The sequence below is a fragment of the Sebastes umbrosus genome, chromosome 17 (genome assembly GCF_015220745.1).
Source record: "Sebastes umbrosus isolate fSebUmb1 chromosome 17, fSebUmb1.pri, whole genome shotgun sequence".
NCBI lineage: Eukaryota > Metazoa > Chordata > Actinopteri > Perciformes > Sebastidae > Sebastes > Sebastes umbrosus.
The window spans coordinates 26,139,969-26,163,622 of NC_051285.1; the positions used below are offsets into that span (position 1 = coordinate 26,139,969).

At 39.4% G+C, this 23,654-nt stretch overlaps 1 protein-coding gene and 1 long non-coding RNA gene across 2 annotated transcripts; one reads left to right on the plus strand and one right to left on the minus strand.

The window, feature by feature from the left end:
* Positions 1-2,330: 2,330 nt before the first annotated feature.
* On the minus strand, positions 2,331-18,539 carry vkorc1l1 (vitamin K epoxide reductase complex, subunit 1-like 1). Its single transcript, XM_037748544.1, has 3 exons — positions 18,204-18,539; positions 10,709-10,818; positions 2,331-7,179 (listed from the first exon to the last, which is right to left on the minus strand). The coding sequence occupies exons 1-3, from the start codon at positions 18,392-18,394 to the stop codon at positions 6,953-6,955; spliced, it is 528 nt and encodes a 175-aa protein (XP_037604472.1). The 5' UTR covers positions 18,395-18,539; the 3' UTR covers positions 2,331-6,952.
* A 3,129-nt stretch (positions 18,540-21,668) lies between these two features.
* LOC119476346 lies at positions 21,669-23,540 on the plus strand. Its single transcript, XR_005204002.1, has 3 exons — positions 21,669-21,701; positions 21,776-21,882; positions 23,207-23,540. It is a non-coding gene; the product is annotated as an uncharacterized LOC119476346 (long non-coding RNA).
* The last annotated feature ends 114 nt before the right edge of the window (positions 23,541-23,654 follow it).

A 23,654-nucleotide genomic window follows, 5' to 3' on the forward strand; every position in this document is an offset into this window, starting at 1 on the left:
TGTCAGAAAACCAAACGCCGTCGCGTCTGGGTTCATAACATCATCCTGCAGCGAGCTATATTTGCATACAGCGCCGTTGCACTGACTGTATCTAGCAAGCCACACGTCACTACTGCGGTATGAACCCAAAATAAACAGATTTTGCTGGGATTTCATTGCAATAAACAGATAAAAAAGGATGCCGAAATAACTACATAATGATGCTGATTTGTAAAAAGTTTGAATTCATGCTTTGTCAGGTTTGTCCGCAAGACGACAAGCAAACAACTTTTAAAATGCTTGTTTTCTGAATGGAGTTCGGATCGATCAGTGCCAGGCTATGCAGCTGCTCCATCAACACTCAACATAAACTCATCAAGGCATGAACACGGCAGCGACGTTGTTGTTTATACCATAGACAGTCTGATACACATACATTTATACACAGAGTTTGGTCCGGTCTCTGTACAGATATGAGGTGTTATCGTAGCTCTGGGTGACCACAGACAGCTATAGATCTATTTCCGATTCAACAACGTCAGTGACGACAGGAGGAGGATCTCAGCGCTGATAGGCACGACACAGCTTTACACAAATTTCTCGCTCGAGTTGAAATATTTAAACTCCCGCAAATATGCAAATGATGCAAATTTCATGATGTTCAAAATGTTCATATCGCATTATTCATGTCGCCCAGTGCACATTTGCGTCTATTCGCCTCTTTGCATTGACTTTGTAAGTAGTCGCGCCGCACGAAAGGTTCGCTCTTGGTGTGAACACACCATTAGTGCTGTTTCTCTAAGCCACTGTGACTGAAAGCTTTCAAAAACTCAACATACACCTGAAGGGTTAAGTGGCGTGTTGATTGTCAAAGGTGGCGTGACTGCAATCAGATTTTTCTTTTTACTATCAGTGACTTTGCATCACACCCTCATCACAGGTGCGACCTCCGTGTCACAGCTGGACAAATACTGACTATTTAGACTCCGCTTTAGATTCCTTTCAAACATACAGTAGCACACTTACTTACAAGATTTAGACATCTGATAAACGCCTTTTTTGGCACTTGTATTTGTAGTGCTTTTCTTGGATTGGGTTCAGCTGTAATTGCTTTCTACACAATCATTGTTGAACTGGCGTCCGATGTGTCATTAAGCAAACCGCTCTTTCAATAACTTCCTTGAAATAATAAACTAATCCAATAAACTGATCCAATAAACGGCTGATTATTAAACAGACTTGTTAATAGTCACGGTGACTTAGAGGTTCAGACACACTTTAACTGGAGGGATACAGTATATTGTTCACATACAGTACATATATTTTTAATATCCTATGTCACATAAGCTTTGCGTTCAATTGCATTTTATTGCATCTGCATCGAATATTGTTTTCGGTTGTTGAATGTGAATGTTTCAATCTCTCTCTCTTAAATCTATATGGTTTAGATTTCAGAAAAACATAATTAAATGTTAAAATAAGAACTTAAACACTCAAAGTGCCAAAACCCCCAAAATTACCAGATTTAGGGAAATTACTTTATCTAAATTACTACGGCTTTGTACATTCCTAAAAAAAAAAAAGAAAATAAAAGATTTGATAAGAGACTAGTTACAATGAGCTTAAAGTATTTTTATACATTAAGCTTTGAGTTTGAGAACCAGTGTTCTAAGGTAACGAAAACACAGCGATTCTTATTTTTGTGTGATTATCCACTAAAGAAAACTCTTATTAATATTATATTCTGCCGATAGATCCCCCTAAATGTTACACATTGGTCCTTTAACCTGATCAGCCAGATGGTTTGTTACACAGAACTATTTCAGAAGCCGTCATTGGAAAAGGGCAGGAACTTTCATAAAATACTTGGCAGGTGATTGGATGAATCATCTGTCAATCAAACTCTTGCCGAAGCCAGTCCGGAGAACAGTGAAAACATCTTTTCCATCAAGAAAAGCCTTCAGTGCCATTCTTTGCTCTTCTTTCAAAAGAGAAATACTCCAGTTCTGATAGAACTGATGCTATTGCAGCTACACTAACCTCTTCAGGAGCCGCCATAGTTGTTTAGAACTAACAGTTGTCCCGTGTTGTCACACACACACAAACACATTACTTGAAGCCTGACGAGACTGATTTCCGTGCGATATAGGATCTCGCGATCTCGTGACTCCAGCTGCAGTGCAAGGTAAAGTATGAATGAGTATAGCAAGCAAAGGCAGTTTTAATATTCACAACCTGACTATTCAGAGACAGACCTTTAATGTCACAGTAACAACATAAACATCGCAGTGATTCCCTTTCAGTTTAGTTTAACAGCATTTCATTTTATTCAAATAACTTAAAATGACAGGTGGTTTCAGAGGGAATGTTTTAATGGTAGATCATTTCCACATGACAATGACACAATTAAAAATGTTCTCATGTCAACCTTTTCCACAGTTTTCCCTTAAGGTAAGATGGATTTAAACAGATTATTTATTTTTTTTGCACCCTCCTACCATTCATGTAACACTTTTCCATGTAAGAAAATACAGCATTTTAAAACATATTTGGCAATACAGAAGCAAACCCAGTAAGTTTTCCTCCACAAAGAAATTGAATAAACATTTTATGCTGACACATGGATTCCTAGCCCTCCAACCCCTCAACGTTTTTTCTTTTTTTTACTAAAATAACCCAGAATGTTAACAGTCTATACAGCTAAAGGGCATAATTAATGATGAAAAAAGAACATTACAATCATGTAGTTTAAACAGAGTGTATTCTTAGCTAACAAACATGTCCTAGCTAGACAAAATAAAGATGAGAATTATATAGTGGAGTTCAGAGGGGAAAAAGGGAACGACCATTGATTTGACGGGGCATTTTGTCTGGCAATTTCTGAATGGATTTTTGCACCGATACTGGATATCAAATCTTTGGGAATTGCCAATTTATCAGATTACATTTTAAGGAAGGCAAGCAGACGTGCCTGTTACAGTTACCATTCTTCATTTTACAAGGCTATTACTGTTGCTCGTCTTTGGCTCAAGGCCTAGTGATCAAACAGAAGGCACTTTTGTTGGCATTGGTGATGCAACTAACATGGCAGTTTATACCTCAGGGCCTAAATGAATATTCATGAGAATGCAGTATCGATCATTTTTGACCTTCTTTTTGACATTAAATCATCACACAACATGTGTTACCAGCCAAATATTTCACACTTTTGACTCAACATCCAAATTCCTTATACCCATTTCTTTAAAGTAACTGCGCACAACTAGCGTCATAGGCTTGCATATGACTGGAATTATGAACGAAATGATAGGCTACCCACTGTACACTAGTCAGTTCTATGGTCGATACTCACAGGACCCAGATTTGTTGCCACAAAAACTAGCAAGTTATGTCAGTTTGACTTGTGCAAGTGAATCCATAGGAGACTTGTCTTTTATATGTGAGTGCACACAGGCTTTCCCAGACAAAGGACGAAGACGAAACAGTGCGATTGTTAATCTTATTCTGAGCTGAGATGAAACAGAACCTGATGTAAGCCTGACAAGGCAATACTGTATAAGGAAGATCTTAAAGATGACTTGCTAAGAAATGATGCAAACATTTGAATCATTCCGTTGAGGACCATAGAGTTTGTTAAAAAGAACTGTACTGGTGCTTGCATGTTTTATTTGCCAGTTTACTACCAATCATGTCACCGTAACATAACCGCCAACCATTTTCCAAGGCAAATCCTACGGAGTTTCTCTTCCAGGCAGCCATTGGTTCCCATTCTTTTCTGTATGGCATGAAACTTTAAATGTGTTTTAAAGGGGAACTCCACAGATTGTACACATCATACTATGTTTACAGGTGTTGGGGGGTATTACTGCATATGTGAAAAAAGTTGTACCTTTCACTACGTTAGCCACTACTAGCATACAGCACGAATCTCTGGCCGAGCTGTCGGTGGTCGAGTTGTATTGTGGGTAATGTAGGCACCATGTTTTGACAAGAAGAATGCATGGAATAAAAAATGACTCTGGTTTTGCTGCATCGATTTGGAATAAATGTTATAAACCCCTTTTATGTTAGTACACATGGTGACGTATTTTTCTGGGCAGAGCGTAGGTGGAGGCAGAATAACTTAGCTAACGTGATGCTACGATTAGAAGAAGGCTAACTTCTGCTAACCTTAGCTAAATTATTAGCAACATTTTCTCTCTTCGCCAATATTGTAGCTTGCATGCAATATCGATTCTTGCACCCAACAACACAGCAAGATGACATTTTTGATGTGTAACTTTAGCCTACTACTCTGAGGGGATTTGTGTTTGCCTTCAGTCTTTCCTCTGTATTGCCTCCAGCTAACAACACCGTGACGTACCCATGATGTCGGCTGTAAGAGGGTCTATAGGATTGTATGCTAAATTGGTGGAGCACTCCTTTAAGTTTGGTTATCCATTTAGTGATTTAGTGGCTAGCAGGCTGCCAAACTGCATCACATTTCTCGGTTATACTGAAACCCAAAGGACAAACATTGACATAGTGAACAGTATATACAAGCTTCTCTGTGAGGGAGATTAAGTGCTGGAAGCATCTCTTAAAGTGTGTTTCATCACATAGTGAAATGAATGGAAACCATTGTCTGCCTGGTGTACAGGAAAAAACTATCTCAAATATATAGCACACATTATGCTTTGGAAAATGAGTAACATTAATGTAACACAGTCTATATATGAGAAGTAGTAAATGGGTTACAACATGCACAAACAGACAATTTCACATTGACAATATCCTGGGGGGGAAAAAAAGTACCACCTCAAGTCCCATTCTCATAGACGAGCGATGACTTCATATGTTATCACAGGAAGCACGTCACTGAGATTACTTTCCTGGCAGTCGCCATCATCAATACTTAAAACAACCCCCGCCCCACACACAAACTGTCAGGGAGAACTTGAATGCTATTAAAGTGGAGGGGCATAGAGACTAGCAGTGATGGAAACTATTAACAAGCTGGTTTAACACCACAGATTAATCACATTATTACAGTTATTACTACGACTCTTCTGGATCTTTGACAGTGTGTGTAAGATTGTCCGATGTGCCAACATATGTTTAAAGCCAGGAGATAGTGTACCATGCATCTGACACGTAGGATGCTTTAAAATCAGTGGATTCTGGATGGAAAAGAGACAACGGTCCTACTCGGTGCTGAACTGAACTGGCAATGCTGTGGATTTCTAGCAAAGCCACTACCAGGTGTGGTTGCTTTTCCCCCATACTGTGATCTCTCTCTGTACAAACCTTGCTATGTTAGAGATCAGCCACTTCATGAAAAGCTTCAGTGTCTGTCAGCGACCTGGATATCTTTCCTTCTGGAGCAAAAATCCCACATATGGCTTAACATACTGTTTTTTGTTTTCTTACACCTTGTTACGCTTCTGCCGCTCGTGTCAACGTAAAACATGACAAGTTTTGTTCACATCCTGCAAATGAACTGTAACTCAGCTTGGCAAGATCACCGTTACTGTTCAATTGACATCAAATGTACACAGGCTGGACAGTGAACAAAAGCCAGATGAGCATCAACGCAATTAAAAACAGCAAGATAAGAGACGCCTCCGCCGCCGGGGCTCTCACTCTACACTTCAGCAGACAATCACAGTGTAGCAGCCTTTCGCTACCTCATGAGACTCTATTAGGGAGGGAGAAACACTTCACTGGTATCTTAATTTACAAAACTGTGATCATAAAAATAAAGCCTTGGACCTGTGACAATAAAACAAACGAGCAGAACTGGTGTTAACATAACATTACCCCCCCACCCAACGCCCAAAACGTAAAAAAAAAAAAAAAAAAAAAAAAAGAAATTAAGGTAATTCACCTTAACACTCCTTTAGGCACATAAGTCTTTATGGATCCCACTTGTGTGGAGGTCAGGAATGCTTTTCACACAAAAAAAAGAAAGAAAAAAAAGAGTGAGGGTGCCTTTATGCAAACTTGGTGAAAAGAAGTTCTGTTTAAAAGACTTGTGTCGGTGGCATCAGATGAAACAAGAACCACTTACAACAAAGAACTCTGAACCGCATGCCTGACCAGGTTTACGGGACGGAAGATGTCCCGAGCACATCTTCACCTAACCGTGACCTTTATCACTGTTTGTTCCAGATGTTTTCTCCTGTTTCGTTGGTGGGGTTTGTTTTTCCTTAAAGGTTTGTGTCAACACTAAATCACAATCTAGCCTGGAATATTGCTCAGCAGCTATTTACAGAATTGCAAAACAAACAAATCTGACTGATCTACACACAATATCTCACATTGTCCTGTGTTTAATTTTAGTGGTCCTCTTCATAAAAGAAACGTACTACAAAGTGTAAACATGAAAAGAAACTACTCGGTATAAATGTTAATCGTTTTGCCCCCCTGCCAACCCTCCCGCCCCGCCGTAGAACCTTATCTGCAAACTGTACGATAACCTAATGAGTGTTTTTCTAATTTGGGGACCCATTATTCGGTTCCGAGTTTTTAGTGCAGATCCTCTGTGCAGTAATAGGACCGTTCTAACCGTTTCAAGTAAACCCCTTTAATGTCCCGTTTTCTTCCATTCTGCGATCCTTTTTGTTCAAAAGAGAGCTGTCCTCCGTCGTTTCTGCCTCTGCTTGCTCGGGTTGATGTGTTTCCCCACACACACGCACACACACACAGCCAGCCCCGTCCTTAAGTGAGTACAATGTTAAACAAGGAAAAAGAAATTAAAGAAAAAAAAAAAAATCATCTTTCACTTACAAATCCTTCCGTGTTTGCAACATTGAGATGTCAGGCCCCAACATTTAAGTTAAATTTCTTCATTTTTTTTGAACACACAGCAGAATAAACATTGTTTGGAAGCAAGGTCTCCTGGTGGCAAGTCAAATGTTCAGAGGTCACGTTTCTTTTTTTTCTTTTTGTTTGTTTGTTTGTTTATCGCATTTTTCTTGCCGTTCTCGACAGCTTAGTCCTCCTTGGCCTGAAGCTGCTGCTTCCAGGCTTCGTTCAAGTAAACCAGTCGCTTGTAGTTGAGAATAAAGAGAATGAAGTTCAGCGCGTATGTGGTGATGCAGATGATGCAGAGGTCCTTTAGGACAAAGTAGAGGATGTAGCCCAGGTAGAGCGAACCCACCACCGATAAGATGGATGTCGTCATGAGAATAAGGGCAGCCATTGCACTGACAGTCATTCCTACGGCGAGAAACACAAACTAGAGCTTAGGCAAATAACTGTTAAAAAAATAAAAAAGACAACCTTAGAACACACAAGTAACCTGATGACTCTGCTGTTTCCTCAGAGCTTTCAGCGTCAGATAGTTCTCTATTTATGTAACCAGCCTCCTCGTGATGACATTCAGCTTAAACACTGAATAGACTGCTCATATTATTCTGTTGTCACATGAGGTGCAGTCATAGTTCTAAGGCCAAGTTTCCTCAGTATTTGTGTTTGTGACATTTCATTAGGTTCGTAACAATGTTGTTACTGTTGTATACCTGAAAATGAAACAGTCGGTTTTTGGGTTCTCTTATGCCTAGTTCACACTACACAACTTCAACCCTGATTTTTTGCTCGCCGACAAGTTTTTGGATTTGGGAGAAAGTTGTTCATGCTTACTCATATTTTTTTGACTGTCTAAGACAATAGGATAAAATTTTTAAAATGGGCGTAGTTCCCCTTTAAAGACATGTGGAAACAGGCTATTATGTGAACATGTGTTTTCGTGACAAAACATAGTTTTGATACGTCATCTGGGATTCCTCCCAGTGAGAGATCTTGTAGTGTGTGACCCCCCGTCGCCGGTCAGTCATGTAGTATGAAAATCACAACGACTTAAAGACTCCAGATTACAAGACAGCAAGTTGTGTAGTGTGAACAGAACAGTAATCTGACGACTTTCAAAGTTTACAGGCAGGATACCCAGGTGAACAGCTGCTGGTATGTCTGCACATCATGCGTGAGTCACACAGATTGACAGTTCTTAAGGCATGAATGAACTTGTCTGAGGGCTGTAACGGCTCACTGTGAAACCACAGAGAGGCGTTAATAACAGGCATGCTGGATTTAATATAATGAGTGTCCAAATAAAATCAGTGATTACACGTTGTCTGTTTCAGTGATTATTAATGATAGATTATGAAATCCTGACATAAATACAATGCAGTGGGGAGTTACTCAAGTACTGCACTTAAGTGTAATTTTGAGGTACTTGTACTTTAATTGTAGTAATTCTATTTTATGTGACTTTATACTTCTACTTCACAACAACTCAGAGGCAAATACTCCACTACATTTATTTCAAAGCTTTACTTACTTGTTACTTTGCAGATACAGATTATCAAAACTAAATCTAATCCATAAATACTGAACTAAAAATCATAATTATTTTTTACAAAAGTCTGTATGCAAAACTATTGAAAAAGATATATATTTGTGCGTCTTATTAGCAAAATCTATACCAAAATATTCAGCTTCAATCCATATTTTCTGGCGTTTAGCCTTTCAAAAATAACATTATTTTACAGCACAACAAGAAAAAGATCATATCTGCATTCACTTGGCGGCTCCGTCACAATGTCATCATAATGTTTATGTTGACAAAACTGACGAGTTATATTCATTAAAGAAACTTGATTTAATAAATACATTTAATTCACTGAGTCATTATAATCCAATATGCTGCATATTATTTGGAAATGGGCCATTCTGCATTGTGATTATTTTTACTTTTGGTACTTTTGTACTTTTACTCAAGTCAAACTTTGAATGTTTGTAATGGTATTTCTACACTGCAGCATTGCTACTTTTACTTCAGTAAAAGATTGAAGTACTTCTTCCACCACTGGGGGCTCATTCAGGTGGTAACATCAATCACTACCAGACATTTATAAAGTTGTAGTAGTACAGGAGAGGTCTCTTTTAGCATGGGAAATGACCAGAACACATTCTGACAGTATGTCCTCTTCTAGGGTTGGATGATATAAACAATACAAGACAAATTATATACCATCAGGTGAGATTAATTTGTCAAATGTCAAAAGATTTTTCCATGACGTGTAATGTCCTGTAACTATTAATATCTCTGGGTGTATTAGACCAGTGTGGGCAATGTCGCAAAATCAATGAGCAGAACTGCTTTATGGACGTATTGTATTATTATCTCTATGATATTTACACAATTGTGATGAAGTAATTTGTTTTTGGATAATCCAGCAAACTAAATACCAGACAAAACAAATATTAATGTGGTTATTTCATCCTTTTACAGATTCTCAATTGATTTTCGTGAAAATGTACTATATCATGATATTTTTCCACATTGTTAAAGGTTCTGTATTTGTCTTTTGTCAATTCCAGCAAAGCAGTCATTGGCAATGAAAATCTTTAGTCTCCGATTCCTTCAACTATGCTCATAAAATATGTACATAGAAAAGGAGAAATAACACAAGCAAATGTAAAAGCCAATCTAAGGCATAAAATAGTGCAGTTAAAATATAGAGCTTAAATATAAACATAAGTAAATATAAAATGGTAATGTAAATGTACATTTTTATTGTGATAAAAAGAGGATTTTATCCACATTGCCCACCCATATTCTCGTCATAACACTAAATTACAATAAAGGAAAATATAACGGGAAAAGGCACAACTATAGCATTAATTTGACGTTTCATTTCAACATTTGAGTGTACAGTTAAGTCATTTTTGACAGTAGTCAAATGCTGTACACCGGCATTAATCCGAGGATAAACGGTCCAAGGCTGTAAAAATAATGAAACTTCTGAAACTGAGTGCTCTTGCCTTAAATATGGAAATCTTGACCCGCTGTAGCAGTTTGGTTTAACTGGGCTGCTATTGTGTTAGTCAAATGAGTGCTAACTGCTGTGGCTAAAAGGACCTCTTGTTCTGTGCCAGCGCCAGGTGGCCAGGGAGGCCTACAGGCCACTCAGCAGGCAAACATCATGTCGAACCAGCATGACTGAGTCTGCGACACCATCAATGTACTGAGGGGACGAGTTAAAACAAGTCACACATATGGAAAAATATGTATGATTACTCTGAACGGACAGTGCCAAATTACACTATTATTGGATATTGGCAAGAAAGATACATGATACAGGGGTTATGTTTCAATATATTGCGATAGTGTAGGCAAGGCGATATATTGCAATTTTTTAAATCTAATTTTAGAAAAACTGTCACATGCATAAAATCTGAGTTTAAAAAAAGTTGACTTTTTTTTATGCAATCAGAACAGTGGCATCTGCAATTGCATTTATCACAGTCCCTGTAACATCAAATATCATAGCACTACATTGAGAGGGCACAATTCATCTTTGCATGTAAACTATTAATCAAAGATCGATATGGTGTTTTTGAGAATCAATACAGTATCACAAAACGTAATATCGCTATACTCAATATTTTCTTATACCCCTAAATCTTAGTAGAAATAGATTAAAAAATAAGTCCAAATAAATCTAAATATTGACTGCAGTTCAGTCAGGTGACTGAAAGTACAAGCTTTCAAGTTATCTATTTAGTTATATTTATACATGACCGCTAAATATGATCTCATGTGTCATGTGAGTCAGGTTTGGGAAAATGCAGCCATGACAGAGGAAGGCAAAGTGTTGAGTCAGCACTAGTTGCTAGAGCCATGGCTTGGGAGATTTGTCACCTGCAATACCAACAGATTACCCTGAATAAAATGACAGCTTACCTAGTAGGAGCTGAAAGGCATAAAAGGCGATCCCGTAGACACTGTTGGGTTGGTTCAGTGCGCTGTCATTTCCAAAAATTGAGCCCAGGAGTCCAAATCCTCGACCCCACCTAGACCACACGGAAACATCAGCAGAGAAGGCGGTTACAATTTGACCTCAGGAGGACAGAAATGAACAAACTAAACAGCTCAACTCAAAACCAAATGAGTCAAACTAAATGAGTGGAGATGGGATAAAAAGAAAATAGTATGCAGCAATCAGACCCAGGTCTTCCTAATTGGTTTGTTGTTTAGGAACTTGAAGTACCGACTGGGTGAGGTTCGCTTTTTAGCAAAATTGTGTTTTAGGTAGGTCTGTCACGATAATAAGGCGTTAACGCAAATTAATTTTAACGCCATTAATTTCTTTAACGTATTAATGCAAATTGCGATTACTGAGGTTGTAGCAGGCTCAGATTTTTTTCTAAATAACGCTGTAAACTTACGCTTAATTTTGGTAAGGAAAAACTGACATGGCCATTTTCAAAGGGGTCCCTTGACCTCTGACCTCAAGATATGTGAATGAAAATGGGTTCTATGGGTACCCACGAGTCTCCCCTTTACAGACATGCCCACTTTATGATAATCACATGCAGTTTGGGGCAAGTCATAGTCAAGTCAGCACACTGACACACTGACACACTGACAGCTGTTGTTGCCTGTTGGGCTGTAGTTTGTCATGTTATGATTTGAGCATATTTTTCATGCTAAATGCTGCAGTACCTGCAGTACCAAATTCTTTGGTGCGCGTGACAGATGAGAGCCTGTAAAAAGGCAACCCTTTTATTGAGTTTGTCTGATGTTAAGAACTCTATTAATACTGTCTCAAGAGGGTGACATTTAATTTGCCTGTGGCGCAACCACTGGTGCTGATGAAATATTCTCTCATTCCCACCTGTTGTTCACCACTAAACCTACGCAACATACAAGGTCTTGTTCCAGTTTGTGCTCTAGTAAAACGGAAGCTTTTGCCCTGCTGTGAAACTGTTAAAGTGGGGGTAGGCAGAATGTTTTTCGCTGTAAAATGAAAAAGTTTGCTCCGGCTGGTGGGTGGTGCTTGGTATTTTCTCAACTGATCTCAACATGGCTGCCAGGTCACAAACTTTCTCATTTTACAGCTAAACAGTACACTACAAGATTTTCCTGAAAACTTTTGAGGAGAGAAATAGGCATTACAGTAACAGAATATTGATTCATATTTGATCAGCGCTGCCTAGTTTGACCGTTTGATCGGAGTTCGCGAGTGATTGACAGCTGCTCAGAGACGGCAAGGCTCCAGAGGCCTGTACTACGAAGCAGGATTTAGCGTTATCGAGGTAACTTCAGCTATCCCTTTAGGGTTTTCCTTCCTACGAAGGTGGATCACTTCTTACCAGGGTAGATCGCCATGGTAACTGATGCTGAACACCTAACCTGCTCCGGAGCAGGTTATGTTCCAGATAAGAGATCAACTCGTATAAAAGCACCGCCTACTGACCAATCAAAGCTCAGTGAGCGGATCGTATGGTAATATTACACACATATGAAGAAGTTTAAGTCATAATCCAGGCTAAAAACAACACAGTTTAAACTGACAAATGCAGGAAGGACAGCTGGCTGTATGCTGTGGTTGCTTACCACTTTGAATTATATTTTCATAATTATTTTTTAACTTCCTCTTGAGTCCGTTTCACACCACCTGAGAGGGGGGGGACGCAGTTGAAAGAAGGTTCAGATAGTCATACAAGCCGCAATGTTATTACTGGGCATGAGTAGGTGTAATCCAGTCATCCGTTGTACATTAAAAAGCTATTTATATCTAGACGAGTATATCTTACTTTTGAGTGTTCCGTTAAATTAATAAGTCTGTTAATTTACGCATTCACACATAGGGAGTTTTTTCTTTTGCCAGCTGTTTCTTCCTGCATTTAGCAGCTTCAACTGTGTTACTTTTAGCCTGGATTATGTGTTTAATTTCTTCGTATTTGTCTAATATAGTTTACCCTTTGTAAAATGTTCCGCTCTGCAAATTTTATGGACTTGTCCATGTCTGTGATTGGTCAGATGCTGCAAACACCTCCCTGTTCATGTGAACGCGCTCATAACCAGACTGAGAAACCCTGGGTTGATTTACCAAGTTGATAACCACCTTTGTAGGACCGCTTAGTGTGATCTCGGTTGTTAGGGTTAGTGAAGCCAGATAACGAGAAGATACCCTGGGTATGTTGAACTCGCTTCGTAGTACAGGCCTCAGCTCGACTCTGATTCGTTGTTTTCCTCCGGTCTGTGAAATCTTGCACATGCCATTAGGAGCACCGGAGGACACAGAGGAATGTGATTTTTTTCATATTACCTGTCTTAGATACTATCGTTTCATAAAAATAACTTTTTAAATCATATTTGCTCCAATTCTACCCACTGCTGCTTTAAGTTTGTCACAATATTTTTATGTGCCGATGGATTTTTCTTTCCAAGAAAACCACGACATCCAGCACACCAAAAGATAAGATAGGAGTGCAGTCATATGCTTAGGCTATTTAAAAGCAGCACGAGTTTCACTCAGTGGGAACTTATTCAACATGTTCAGTAAACAGGTTTTTCACACACTTTTTTTTACGTAGTCAGAAACAGTCTTTCTAGTTCCTGAGTTCCAGCATAGAAGAACTGTAGATAATTTGAAAATGTCTGAATATACACTGATCTATATCCATACATATTTTTTATGTACAACTATACAGGTATATCACTATTCATGTTTTAGTGAACATTAGAGATAAGAGGCTGGTTCAATAACTCAGACATTTGTGGTATTTCTTGTCATTTACCACAACCGCATGCCCAATTATGCCACAGAGTTTGTATTTATGTAACTGGGTAAAACGAATTGAGATAAAATCTCTTGACCAAAAACCGTGACTTTGACCTGACCAAAAAGGCAGCAAACTTCTCAAGAGTCGACTTCTAAACACGATGCTATAAAATATTTGGGAAGAATGCTAGTAAGAGTTGGGGATGATACGATTTAAAAGCTTCTGTACGAGTATGTTACCATTTTTAAGTCTTTTTTTTAATAAATAGCATGCAATCTCATTCCATTTGCCACTTGAAATTATTCTCCAAGTGTATAATAAATGATGTGATGTTTTCCCACATTGCAGGCAGTCATGCTTTTGGTTATTTTCACTACAGTAGACCTTCTGGCTAGTTTGTCAAGACGTTATGTCAAACAGATGCATGCACAAAACAAATACAATAAGCTGCATCACCAAATATAGGGTATTCACTTTGTAGACATTGATGGCATTAGAGATTAGACTGAAACAGACACTGCTAGGGATGTCACGAGAACCGATACTTTGGTACCAACTCGGTACCAAAATTCTAAAAAGGTCACGGTACTCGTTATGTTTACCGAACGATGCCTATAGTGGTCATTTGGTACCGGAGCGTAGGTACTGGAGATGCGATTCTTCTGGATCTAATGGGGGCAGTAACAAATGTTCTCATCTGCCGTGAAATGAAGGAAGAAGAAGAACGCCGTAACAGCAACGAAAAAAACAACAACACGAGACGTAATAATAATAATAACTTGGATTTATATAGCGCCTTTCAAGAAACCCAAGGATGCTTAACATAGACATAAATGGACACAACAAACGGAACATAAGAGACGTGAAAGATGGCAGCTGCTGCAGCGCTACCTCCGCCTCAACTCGTTGAGAAAACAAATATCAAGAATCGGGTATGGAAGTACTTTGCATTCGAGGCGGATTTACAAGGGGTAATAATAGATTAGCAAAAACCAGTATGCGGTGCAGTAACGGTGCCGTTGTACTTTTCTTTCCAAAGGAGGAAATACTTCCAATTTAGCAAAGCACCTCAAAGACAGACATCCAGACAATATTGTTTGTTTTAAATACTTGAAGGCTACATGCCACTGTTCTGTTTTGCAATGTTAATAGACGTTTCTTTTTATTTATTACTTAAAGGTCTGTTTTTTGTAATGTTCAAATGTTTTAATAAAGGAGTACATGTTGAATTACATGGGATTTATTGGGGTTTTTTACCGTGGTATCGAATTGGTATCGAGAATCGTGTAAATCACTGGTATTGGTATCGACTACTAGATTTCTGGTACCGTGACATCCCTAGACACTGCTAAGATTCTCTATTGAGAGGGAAGAAATGATGTCTTTCATTCAGTCATTTATTGCACTAATTGTAATCAAATAGCTGATACTTTAACAGCTTATCTTAGGTGACAAAGGCAAGACTGTCTCTAATACTCAGACAGTGAGTATACTCCCTCACTTTACAAGTCCTAGACAAGTTACATTCCTGTGAATGCTTTGTATTTGCTCAAGGCCCGCAAAGACTCTGAATCTATCAGAGTCAGTAGGTGGGGTTCCTTTGAGTCATAGTTGCCCACTGTCAAACTGGTATGGGAACTTAATAGAGTTGTTTTAATAAAAGAACTGTGATCTAAAGACTGTAAAAGTGGTGTATTTTTAAATGACTGCTTGTAATGGACACATAACTAGAGTAAAACTCCAGCAGCAGCTTTTATCTGTGTAGCTGTGGCACATTTATCTATCTGGTATTGATGGTTAGCAACAGTGAAACTTTAATGTTGTAACTAGTCCCCTCCACTGACCTCTGGTGCAGCCCTCTGCTCTGTCTCTTCAGGTAGCTATGGGTGTTTGGTTTAACCCCTTGGACTGAATGATAGCTGCCCGGTGACATTAGCATGGTAATGACAGCAGCTTGACAGCTAACGTGAGCTAGAAACTCAGAAACTTACCCCAATTTATCAAAATGAAGTCAGCTAACCACCAAAAAGCAGTTTTGAGTAGGCGGAATGAATGAACTCATTCAGCAAACAACACACATGCAACAATAACGGTAGTCTGAGGAAGCTAACATCAACTTTGTGTGGTAAAGTTGGGTGTTACAGATGTGTAACCTCATTCATACAGAGCAGTTAACGGTAGCTAACCAACGGTTGGTTTAAATTTACCAACGGCTGACCGTTGGTAAATTTAAACCAACTTAACGGTTGGTTTTTAAATTAAACCAACTTAACGGTTAGTTTAATTAACGGCTGACCGTTGGTAGCTAACTGGCTAACAGAAGTATACAGATGGGTTAGCTAACGGTTAGCAGAGTTAGCTTCATTGAGCTAGATAGGGTTAGGCAGCTAATGACAGCAGCTTGACAGCTAACGTTAGCTAGCTAGCTAGCAGGTTAGAAAGTTACCCCCAATTTATAAGTCAGCTAACCACCAAAAAAGCAGTTTTAGTGGGCGGAATGAATGAACTAATTCAGCAAACAACACACATGCAACAATAACGTTAGTCTGAGGAAGCTAACATCAACTTTTGGTGCTAAAGTTGGGTGTTACAGATGTGTAACCTCATTCATACACAGAGCAGTACGAGCAGTTAACGTTGCTAAGCAACTTAACGGTTGGTTTAATTTACCAACGGTCAGCCGTTCATAAATAAAACCAGCTTAACGGTTGGTTTATTGTACCAACGGCTGACTGCTGGTAGCTAACTGGCTAAAAGAAGTATACAGATGGGTTAGCTAACGGTTAGCAGAGTTAGCTTCATTGAGCTAGATAGGGTTAGGCTGCTAATGACAGCAGCTTGACAGCTAACGTGAGCTAGCTAGCTTAGAAAGTTACCCCCAATTTCATCAAAATGAAGTCAGCTAACCACCAAAAAGCACCGTTCTAGTGGGCGGAATGAATGAACTCATTCAGCAACAATACACAACGTTAGTCTGAGCAAGCTAACAGCAACTTTTTATGCTAAAGTTGGGTGTTACAGATGTGTAACCTCATTCATACACATTCACACACAGAGCAGTTAACGTTAGCTACAGCAACTTAACGGTTGGTTTAAATTACCAACGGCTGATCGTTGGTAATTTAAACCAACCGTTAAGTTGCCGTTAGCTAACTTAACGGTTGGTTTAAATCTACCAACGATCAGCCGTTGATAGCTAACTGGCTAACAGAAGTGTACGTTAGCTAACGGTTAGCAGCGTTAGCTTCATTGTAGCTGATGGTGTGCTTGGTGAATGGTGAGCTAAAAGTTAACTTATTCCAGACATGTTATTTAATGAACAGCTCAAAAGCACGCCGGTGGTTATAGTTTGCAGTTAGCCTTTGCTAGCTTGAGAGTGACAGTTCGAACCGCCCAGACAGCACTAGCAGAGAGCAGCAGCCTCACTAGCAGAGAGCAGCAGCCTCACTAGCAGAGAGCAGCAGCCTCACTAGCAGAGAGCAGCAGCCTCACTGAGCCTCACTAGCAGAGAGCAGCAGCCTCACTAGCAGAGAGCAGCAGCCTCACTAGCAGAGAGCAGCAGCTTCACTAGCAGAGAGCAGCAGCCTCACTGAGCCTCACTAGCAGAGAGCAGCAGCTTCACTAGCAGAGAGCAGCAGCCTCACTGAGCCTCACTAGCAGAGAGCAGCAGCCTCACTAGCAGAGCAGCAGCTTCACTAGCAGAGAGCAGCCTCACTAGCAGAGAGCAGCAGCCTCATTGAGCCTCACTAACAGAGAGCAGCCTCACTAGCAGAGAGCAGCAGCCTCTCTTGCAGAGCAGCAGCCTCACTAGCAGAGAGCAGCAGCCTCATTGAGCCTCACTAACAGAGAGCAGCCTCACTAGCAGAGAGCAGCAGCCTCATTGAGCCTCACTAGCAGAGCAGCAGCCTCACTAGCAGAGTATCTTCACTAGCAGAGAGCAGCAGCCTCACTAGCAGAGAGCAGCAGCAGCCTCACTAGCAGAGAGCAGCAGCCAAACTAGCAGAGAGCAGCAGCCTCACTAGCAGAGAGCAGCAGCCTCACTAGCAGAGAGCATCAGCCTCACTAGCAGAGAGCATCAGCCTCACTAGCAGAGAGCATCAGCCTCACTAGCAGAGAGCAGCATCCTCACTAGCAGAGAGCAGCAGCCTCACTAGCAGAGCGCAGCAGCCTCACTAGCAGAAAGCAGCAGCCTCACTAGCAGAGAGCATCAGCCTCACTAGCAGAGAGCATCAGCCTCACTAGCAGAGAACAGCAGCCTCACTAGCTGAGAGCAGCAGCCTCACTAGCAGAACAGCCTCACTAGCAGAGAGCAGCAGCCTCACTAGCAGAGAGCAGCAGCCTCACTAGCAGAGCAGCAGCCTCACTAGCAGAGAGCAGCAGCCTCACTAGCAGAACAGCCTCACTAGCAGAGAGCAGCAGCCTCACTAGCAGAGAGCAGCAGCCTCACTAGCAGAGCAGCAGCCTCACTAGCAGAGAGCAGCAGCCTCACTAGCAGAGCAGCAGCCTCACTAGCAGAGAGCAGCAGCCTCACTAGCAGAGAGCAGCAGCCTCACTAGCAGAGCAGCAGCCTCACTAGCAGAGAGCAGCAGCCTCACTAGCAGAGCAGCAGCCTCACTAGCAGAGAGCAGCAGCCTCATTGAGCGGCTCTTTGACTGAATTCAAATCACCTCGAGCTGAAGACCTTCGAACAGCTGATGGAGCTGCTGACGTCGCACAGAGCCGTGTAGCCGGGATCCCGAGCCGTTTCCCGCTCCACGTGAAAGGCGTAGAGAGACAGCAGCACGCCCAGCAGGCAGACGAGAAGCCGGGCTATTCTCTCCCACCGAGGGGTGGACACTCTCAGGACGGGCGCCGCCATCACTCTCTGGCCTTAGCTGGAGACACGCATACATACGCAGAGCGGAGCGCTGCCGGAGACACAGACAGAGACTGCGACGTGGAGAGATGACGTCAGCACGTGATTCACCGTGAGGGGCGGGGCCGCTGGGAGGAGGAGCTAAACACAGGGCATCATATAAACACTGGTTTATATACCACTATGAGGACACACATATCATATGCAAGCAAATAAGGTCATATATAGGTTTATAACAATGCACAATGTTAAATTATTTATCTCATATAACCCATGCAAAAATCTGATATATGGCCATATATGAACATATATATTAAAGGCAAGGCAAGGCAGCTTTATTTGTATAGCACATTTCAGCAACAGGGCAATTCAAAGTGCTTTACATAAACATTCAAGAACATTGCGAAAAAGTGCAAAAGAACATTAAGACATAATTAAAACAGTTATAAAAACATTAAAGATTAGAAAATAAAAACAAGCTAGGATAGAAGTTAAATTAGAGTATAACACAAGAGTAAAAGCTCTAGTGCAGTATAAGATCATTATCTGGTTTAATAAAAGGCAGCAGCAAACAGGAAAGTTTTAAGCTTTGATTTAAAAGAACTCAGAGTTGGAGCGGTCCTGCAATTTTCTGGGAGCTGGATGGTTCATAGATTAAAGCGGCAGTAGGCAGTATATTTTTTGCATCATTGGGCAAAAAATCCATAATAACCTTTCAGCATATTGTAATTAAAGTGCTCTGAGAGAAAACTAAACTTCTGCACCTCCTCATGGCTCTGTTTCAGGCTTTAAAGGGACTGTTTGTAACTTCTTACACATATAAATCACCCGGGTCGGTGTATCATGCGTGCTCGCGTGTGGCTACGCTGTTCAGACGAGACTCCAACACAAACTACACGGAAGCACCAAAACCACAAAGTTGTATCTAGTGAAGCCCGTCTGTTAAACAGTGTTGGCCACGGTCGGAGGACGCGGGGGAGACTGTAGCTTTGGTCTCCAGGGCCGGAGTCTCTGCTGTACTCTGCTCCTCTGCCTGCTTGCCTTCACTCAGCTCACTCCACCTCACATGCATGCGCGCACACTCCACACTGCAGAAGAGTTAGTTTAGCTCTGAAAATATCTAGTGAATGTACAGTGGACGTTTGTGCAGAAATAACTGCTGCAGCTCCTCCAGACCAACAGAGGTTTTCCCGTGTCTTGTGAAGTGACAGGGCTCCACAGCGAGAAACGTTATCGTCTCCGACCGGGTGCCGGTGTTTTCCTTTCTGCCGCAGTCGGGAGGCTGAAGCAGGAAAATTCAACACTAGGATCAGCAGTGATTCATGGAGAGACCTTCATCTGGTCAGCTGACATTACTGCCCAGCAGGTGAAATATAGAGTGATATTGTGGTTTTAGCTGAGCTGTGCTTTTTTTGCCTCACTGTTTTGAGCAATGCTCGTTCATATCTATTTAGAGCGAGCAAGCGCGAGCCCGACGCTGACTTTCGTTGACTTATCGGCCACAGGTGTCGCTGTTAACAATTATTTCTGATTCTTACAAACAGTCCCTTTAAATTATTTATCTCATATAACCAGGGAATTAAATTAGCACCTGCCACCTGCTAAATACAGGGTAAATGTTGGCAGTGGCAGGTAAGAATTTCAAGTCAGATTTTCAGAATTTTCGCAACACAATTATTGTAGACAATATAATTCAGGATAACAATATTATTGCAATTTCTATAGAAAATTTGAGGAAAAAACAAGCTATCAATCAAATTCATCTTTAACTCTTTTTTGGCAAATGAATTACACTCAAAATACAAGTGTAGGGAGGTGGAGAGAGAGTCTGTAACCAAACCTGTATATATCAAATTATTTAAGAGGCTCAGAATTATTTATACAATATTATCATAGTGTATAATTAACATGATATCAATATTTCGTTTTTAAATATCACAGTTATCGTCAATACCTATATATTGCCACCACCATGGCAGATAGGATTGCCTTATATTAGGAAATGCTATTTTTAAAAGGCAATTCCTGAGTTAAAATAGTCAGGTTACATAATATATTCCATATTTCTAGTGTCTGGTACCACTGACTCAGTGTTTACAATTCTAAAGCGTTCTACATAGATTTCAAGAGTGGCAGACAAATAAATTGAGTGACCGGTAGAAATGTTCAGTGACCTGCCAGAGTGGCAGGTGAGGAAAAACTTAATTTCAGACCCTGCATATAACCCAGACAAAAATCTGATATATGGCCATATATGAACATATATATATATATATATATATATATATATATATATATTAAAGCGTCAGTAGGCAGTATATTTTTGCATCATTGGGCAAAATGTTCATAATAACATTTCAGCATATTGTAATTAAAGTGCTCTGAGAGAAAACTAGACTCCTGCACCTCCTCATGGCTATTTTTTCAGGCTTTAAAGGTCCCATATTGTAAAAAGGGGAGATGTTCATGTCTTTTACATTATAAAGCAGGTTTAAGTGCTTTAAATACTGTTAAACTATCAAAACGCTCAATATATGGAGAAATACACACAGCCCGAATAACAGGACGCTGACTTTCGTTGACTTAACGTCCACAGGTGTCGCTGTTACAACCAATTTCTGATTCTTACAAACAGTCCCTTTAATATATGATTCAGTTATTTACTGATACTCAGATTATGGATCAAAATATATTTTAATATGTAATGTTCTTATATGTAACATTTATGTAGCATCAAAATGTTACAATAGATGTATAGTACATTAATATAAAATCTTTATTCATAAATAGACAAATTAATGCATTTGTTAAAATGAATGTTAACTTTGTTAACAAAAAAATCATACAAAGGGAAATAATATGAACAAAATAGCAACATGTTCCAACATATCCAGAACAATGGGTCTACATGTCCTCAGTCAGAAATCTGCCCAGCAGTGATCACGTGACTCCTTGTATATAAACACAGAGTGACTTCATCTGTTTACTCTCAGAGACTCACAGACTCAGAGACTCGTCTGCTACAGAAGAACTGCTCTCTCTTTGTCTCCTGATGGCGACAGACATGGAAAGATTCGTCTCCTTCGAGGAGACATATTACGACCAATACGACTACTATAACCTGCTGGAGTTCTCGTGTCATGCTTGTGGAAAAGGCAGATCCAAGAGAGAGATCGAGCTGAACACAAACCGCCATGTCCCTGCAGGACACGAGAGGAAGATAGCTGAGAAACTTCACAACAGCGAGATGAAGCGCAGGAGAACCAAGAGCTGCTCTTCTTGATGGACTATTACCTCCTTATGTTTACAGGTAACTATGTGCATTTATAGTCTGGAAGATTTGGTGTTTATTCGGTGTTGAAAACCTCTTTATTTGTTCAACAGTCGTCCCTTTGTGATAGAGAAAAACAACCTCATCCTACTGGGATATTTGCATAACTAACAACGAGATCCTGCAGACTGAAAGCAGATTACTGCCATAAATGTGTCAGGTGATCAACGTCTGCTGTTGTTGTGATCACAGTTAATTGCTGCAATCTATGTTTGGTAATACTAGTTTGTTTTGTTCCACCTGTTAGGTCACTCTGATAGGTAGAGCCATAACAGGCCATATCTAGCCAAAAATATATATTTTATTATTATTATTATTATTATTATTATTATTATTGTTATTATATATAATTAAATATGATTGTTATGATTATTTAATAAGTATGAAAAATGTATTTTATTATTATTATTATTATTATTATTATATTATATACAATTAAATATGATTATTTAATAATAAATATGAAAAATATATTTATTTTTATTTTTATTATTATATAATTAAATATGATTTTTGTGATTATTTAATAATAAATATGAAAAACAAATTGTATTTTATTATTATTATTATTATTATTATTATTATTATTATTATATATAATTAAATATGATTTTTATGATTATTTAATAATACATGCAAAAAATATATTTATTTTATTATTATTATATTTAGATAATTAAATATGATTATTATGATTATTCAATAATAAATATGAAACATATTTTTGATTTTATTATTATTATTATAACATAAATAAACAATGGGTCACTGATATTGTTGGCTTAAAAGTGTTAAGTCAGTTTCACTACAATTTACACTTTTATTAACAAATAATTGCAGCCGGGAAGGTGCAGTTCATTTGTTACCTCAATGCAGAAAATGATTAAGGGCGCCCACCGGCATCTTTTTAACTATTATTTTTTTAAATTTTATTTGGCGCCCTAGGTGACCGCCTGTATGGCCTATGCCTTCTGAGCCATATAGGTCAAGCATTTCCATTTTTGTAAGTTTTATTCACCTATTCTATTTTTATCATAATAAAAGGAGGAATAACTGTGATGATACTTTAGATACCTTAAAATTGAAAAAAAAAAAAACTGGATTAGATAAAATTGGATATTTGACTCAGGCCAGCATAGTTAAAAAAAAAAAAAAAATCTAAAACGATTAGTCAATTAATCTCTTAGTCAACCAACAGGAAATTAATAGGTGATTTTAGATAATTAGGCTTACTCATTTGAGTAATTTTGTAACGCCAAACAATTGCTGTTCACAAATGTGAGAATTTCTTGTTTAGTTGTTTTTCCCTTTGGCTTTTAGACTGTTGGTCAGACAAAACTAACAACTGGAATGTGTCAACTCTGGGAAATAGTGATGAACATTATTTTCTGACATTATTCTGACAAATAATCTGCAGATGAAGAAGAAGGCTATAATGACAGGATGTGATTTGTGATGACCATTTAATTCTGATACGCACACAGACCTGGACACAAAGAAGTTGGATTCCTGATGTTGACTACGGCCACGGCTGTCTGCCTTTCCTCCCTGACCCAGTGAACGGAGCGCTGTGACACCGGGTACCTGCCCACCAATCAGTCACGAGACGGCTCTCCATTCCATACTCTGTAGCAAGACCTGCTACTCTCACGTTACAGCTGTGTAAGAATAGTTTGTGTTGAGCTATATAGGTCAGTGGTGGTTTGTGCTTGATAAATATATATATATATATAGAGACATAGATGTCATCATTTATGTGGGTGCGGAATATATTATACTGTATTATTTTTGATTCAATAAAAACTGATGCTAATTAAACCAGTTTGGATTGTTTTATTTCTGTTGCTCATAACTGGATACCAATGGAAAATGTGTATTTTAATACAACATGTTTAGTTCTGTTAAGTACGCTGCATTACAGGTTTGTTACTG

Coding starts and splice junctions, on each gene's coding strand:
- vkorc1l1 (XM_037748544.1), bottom strand. CDS start 18,394: ATGGCGGCGCCCGTCCTGAGAGTGTCCACCCCTCGGTGGGAGAGAATA. Junction 10,819..18,203: donor TCGAAGGTCTTCAGCTCGAG/GTGATTTGAATT, acceptor CGTGTGGTCTAG/GTGGGGTCGAGGATTTGGAC. Junction 7,180..10,708: donor TGCCTTTCAGCTCCTACTAG/GTAAGCTGTCAT, acceptor TTCTCGCCGTAG/GAATGACTGTCAGTGCAATG.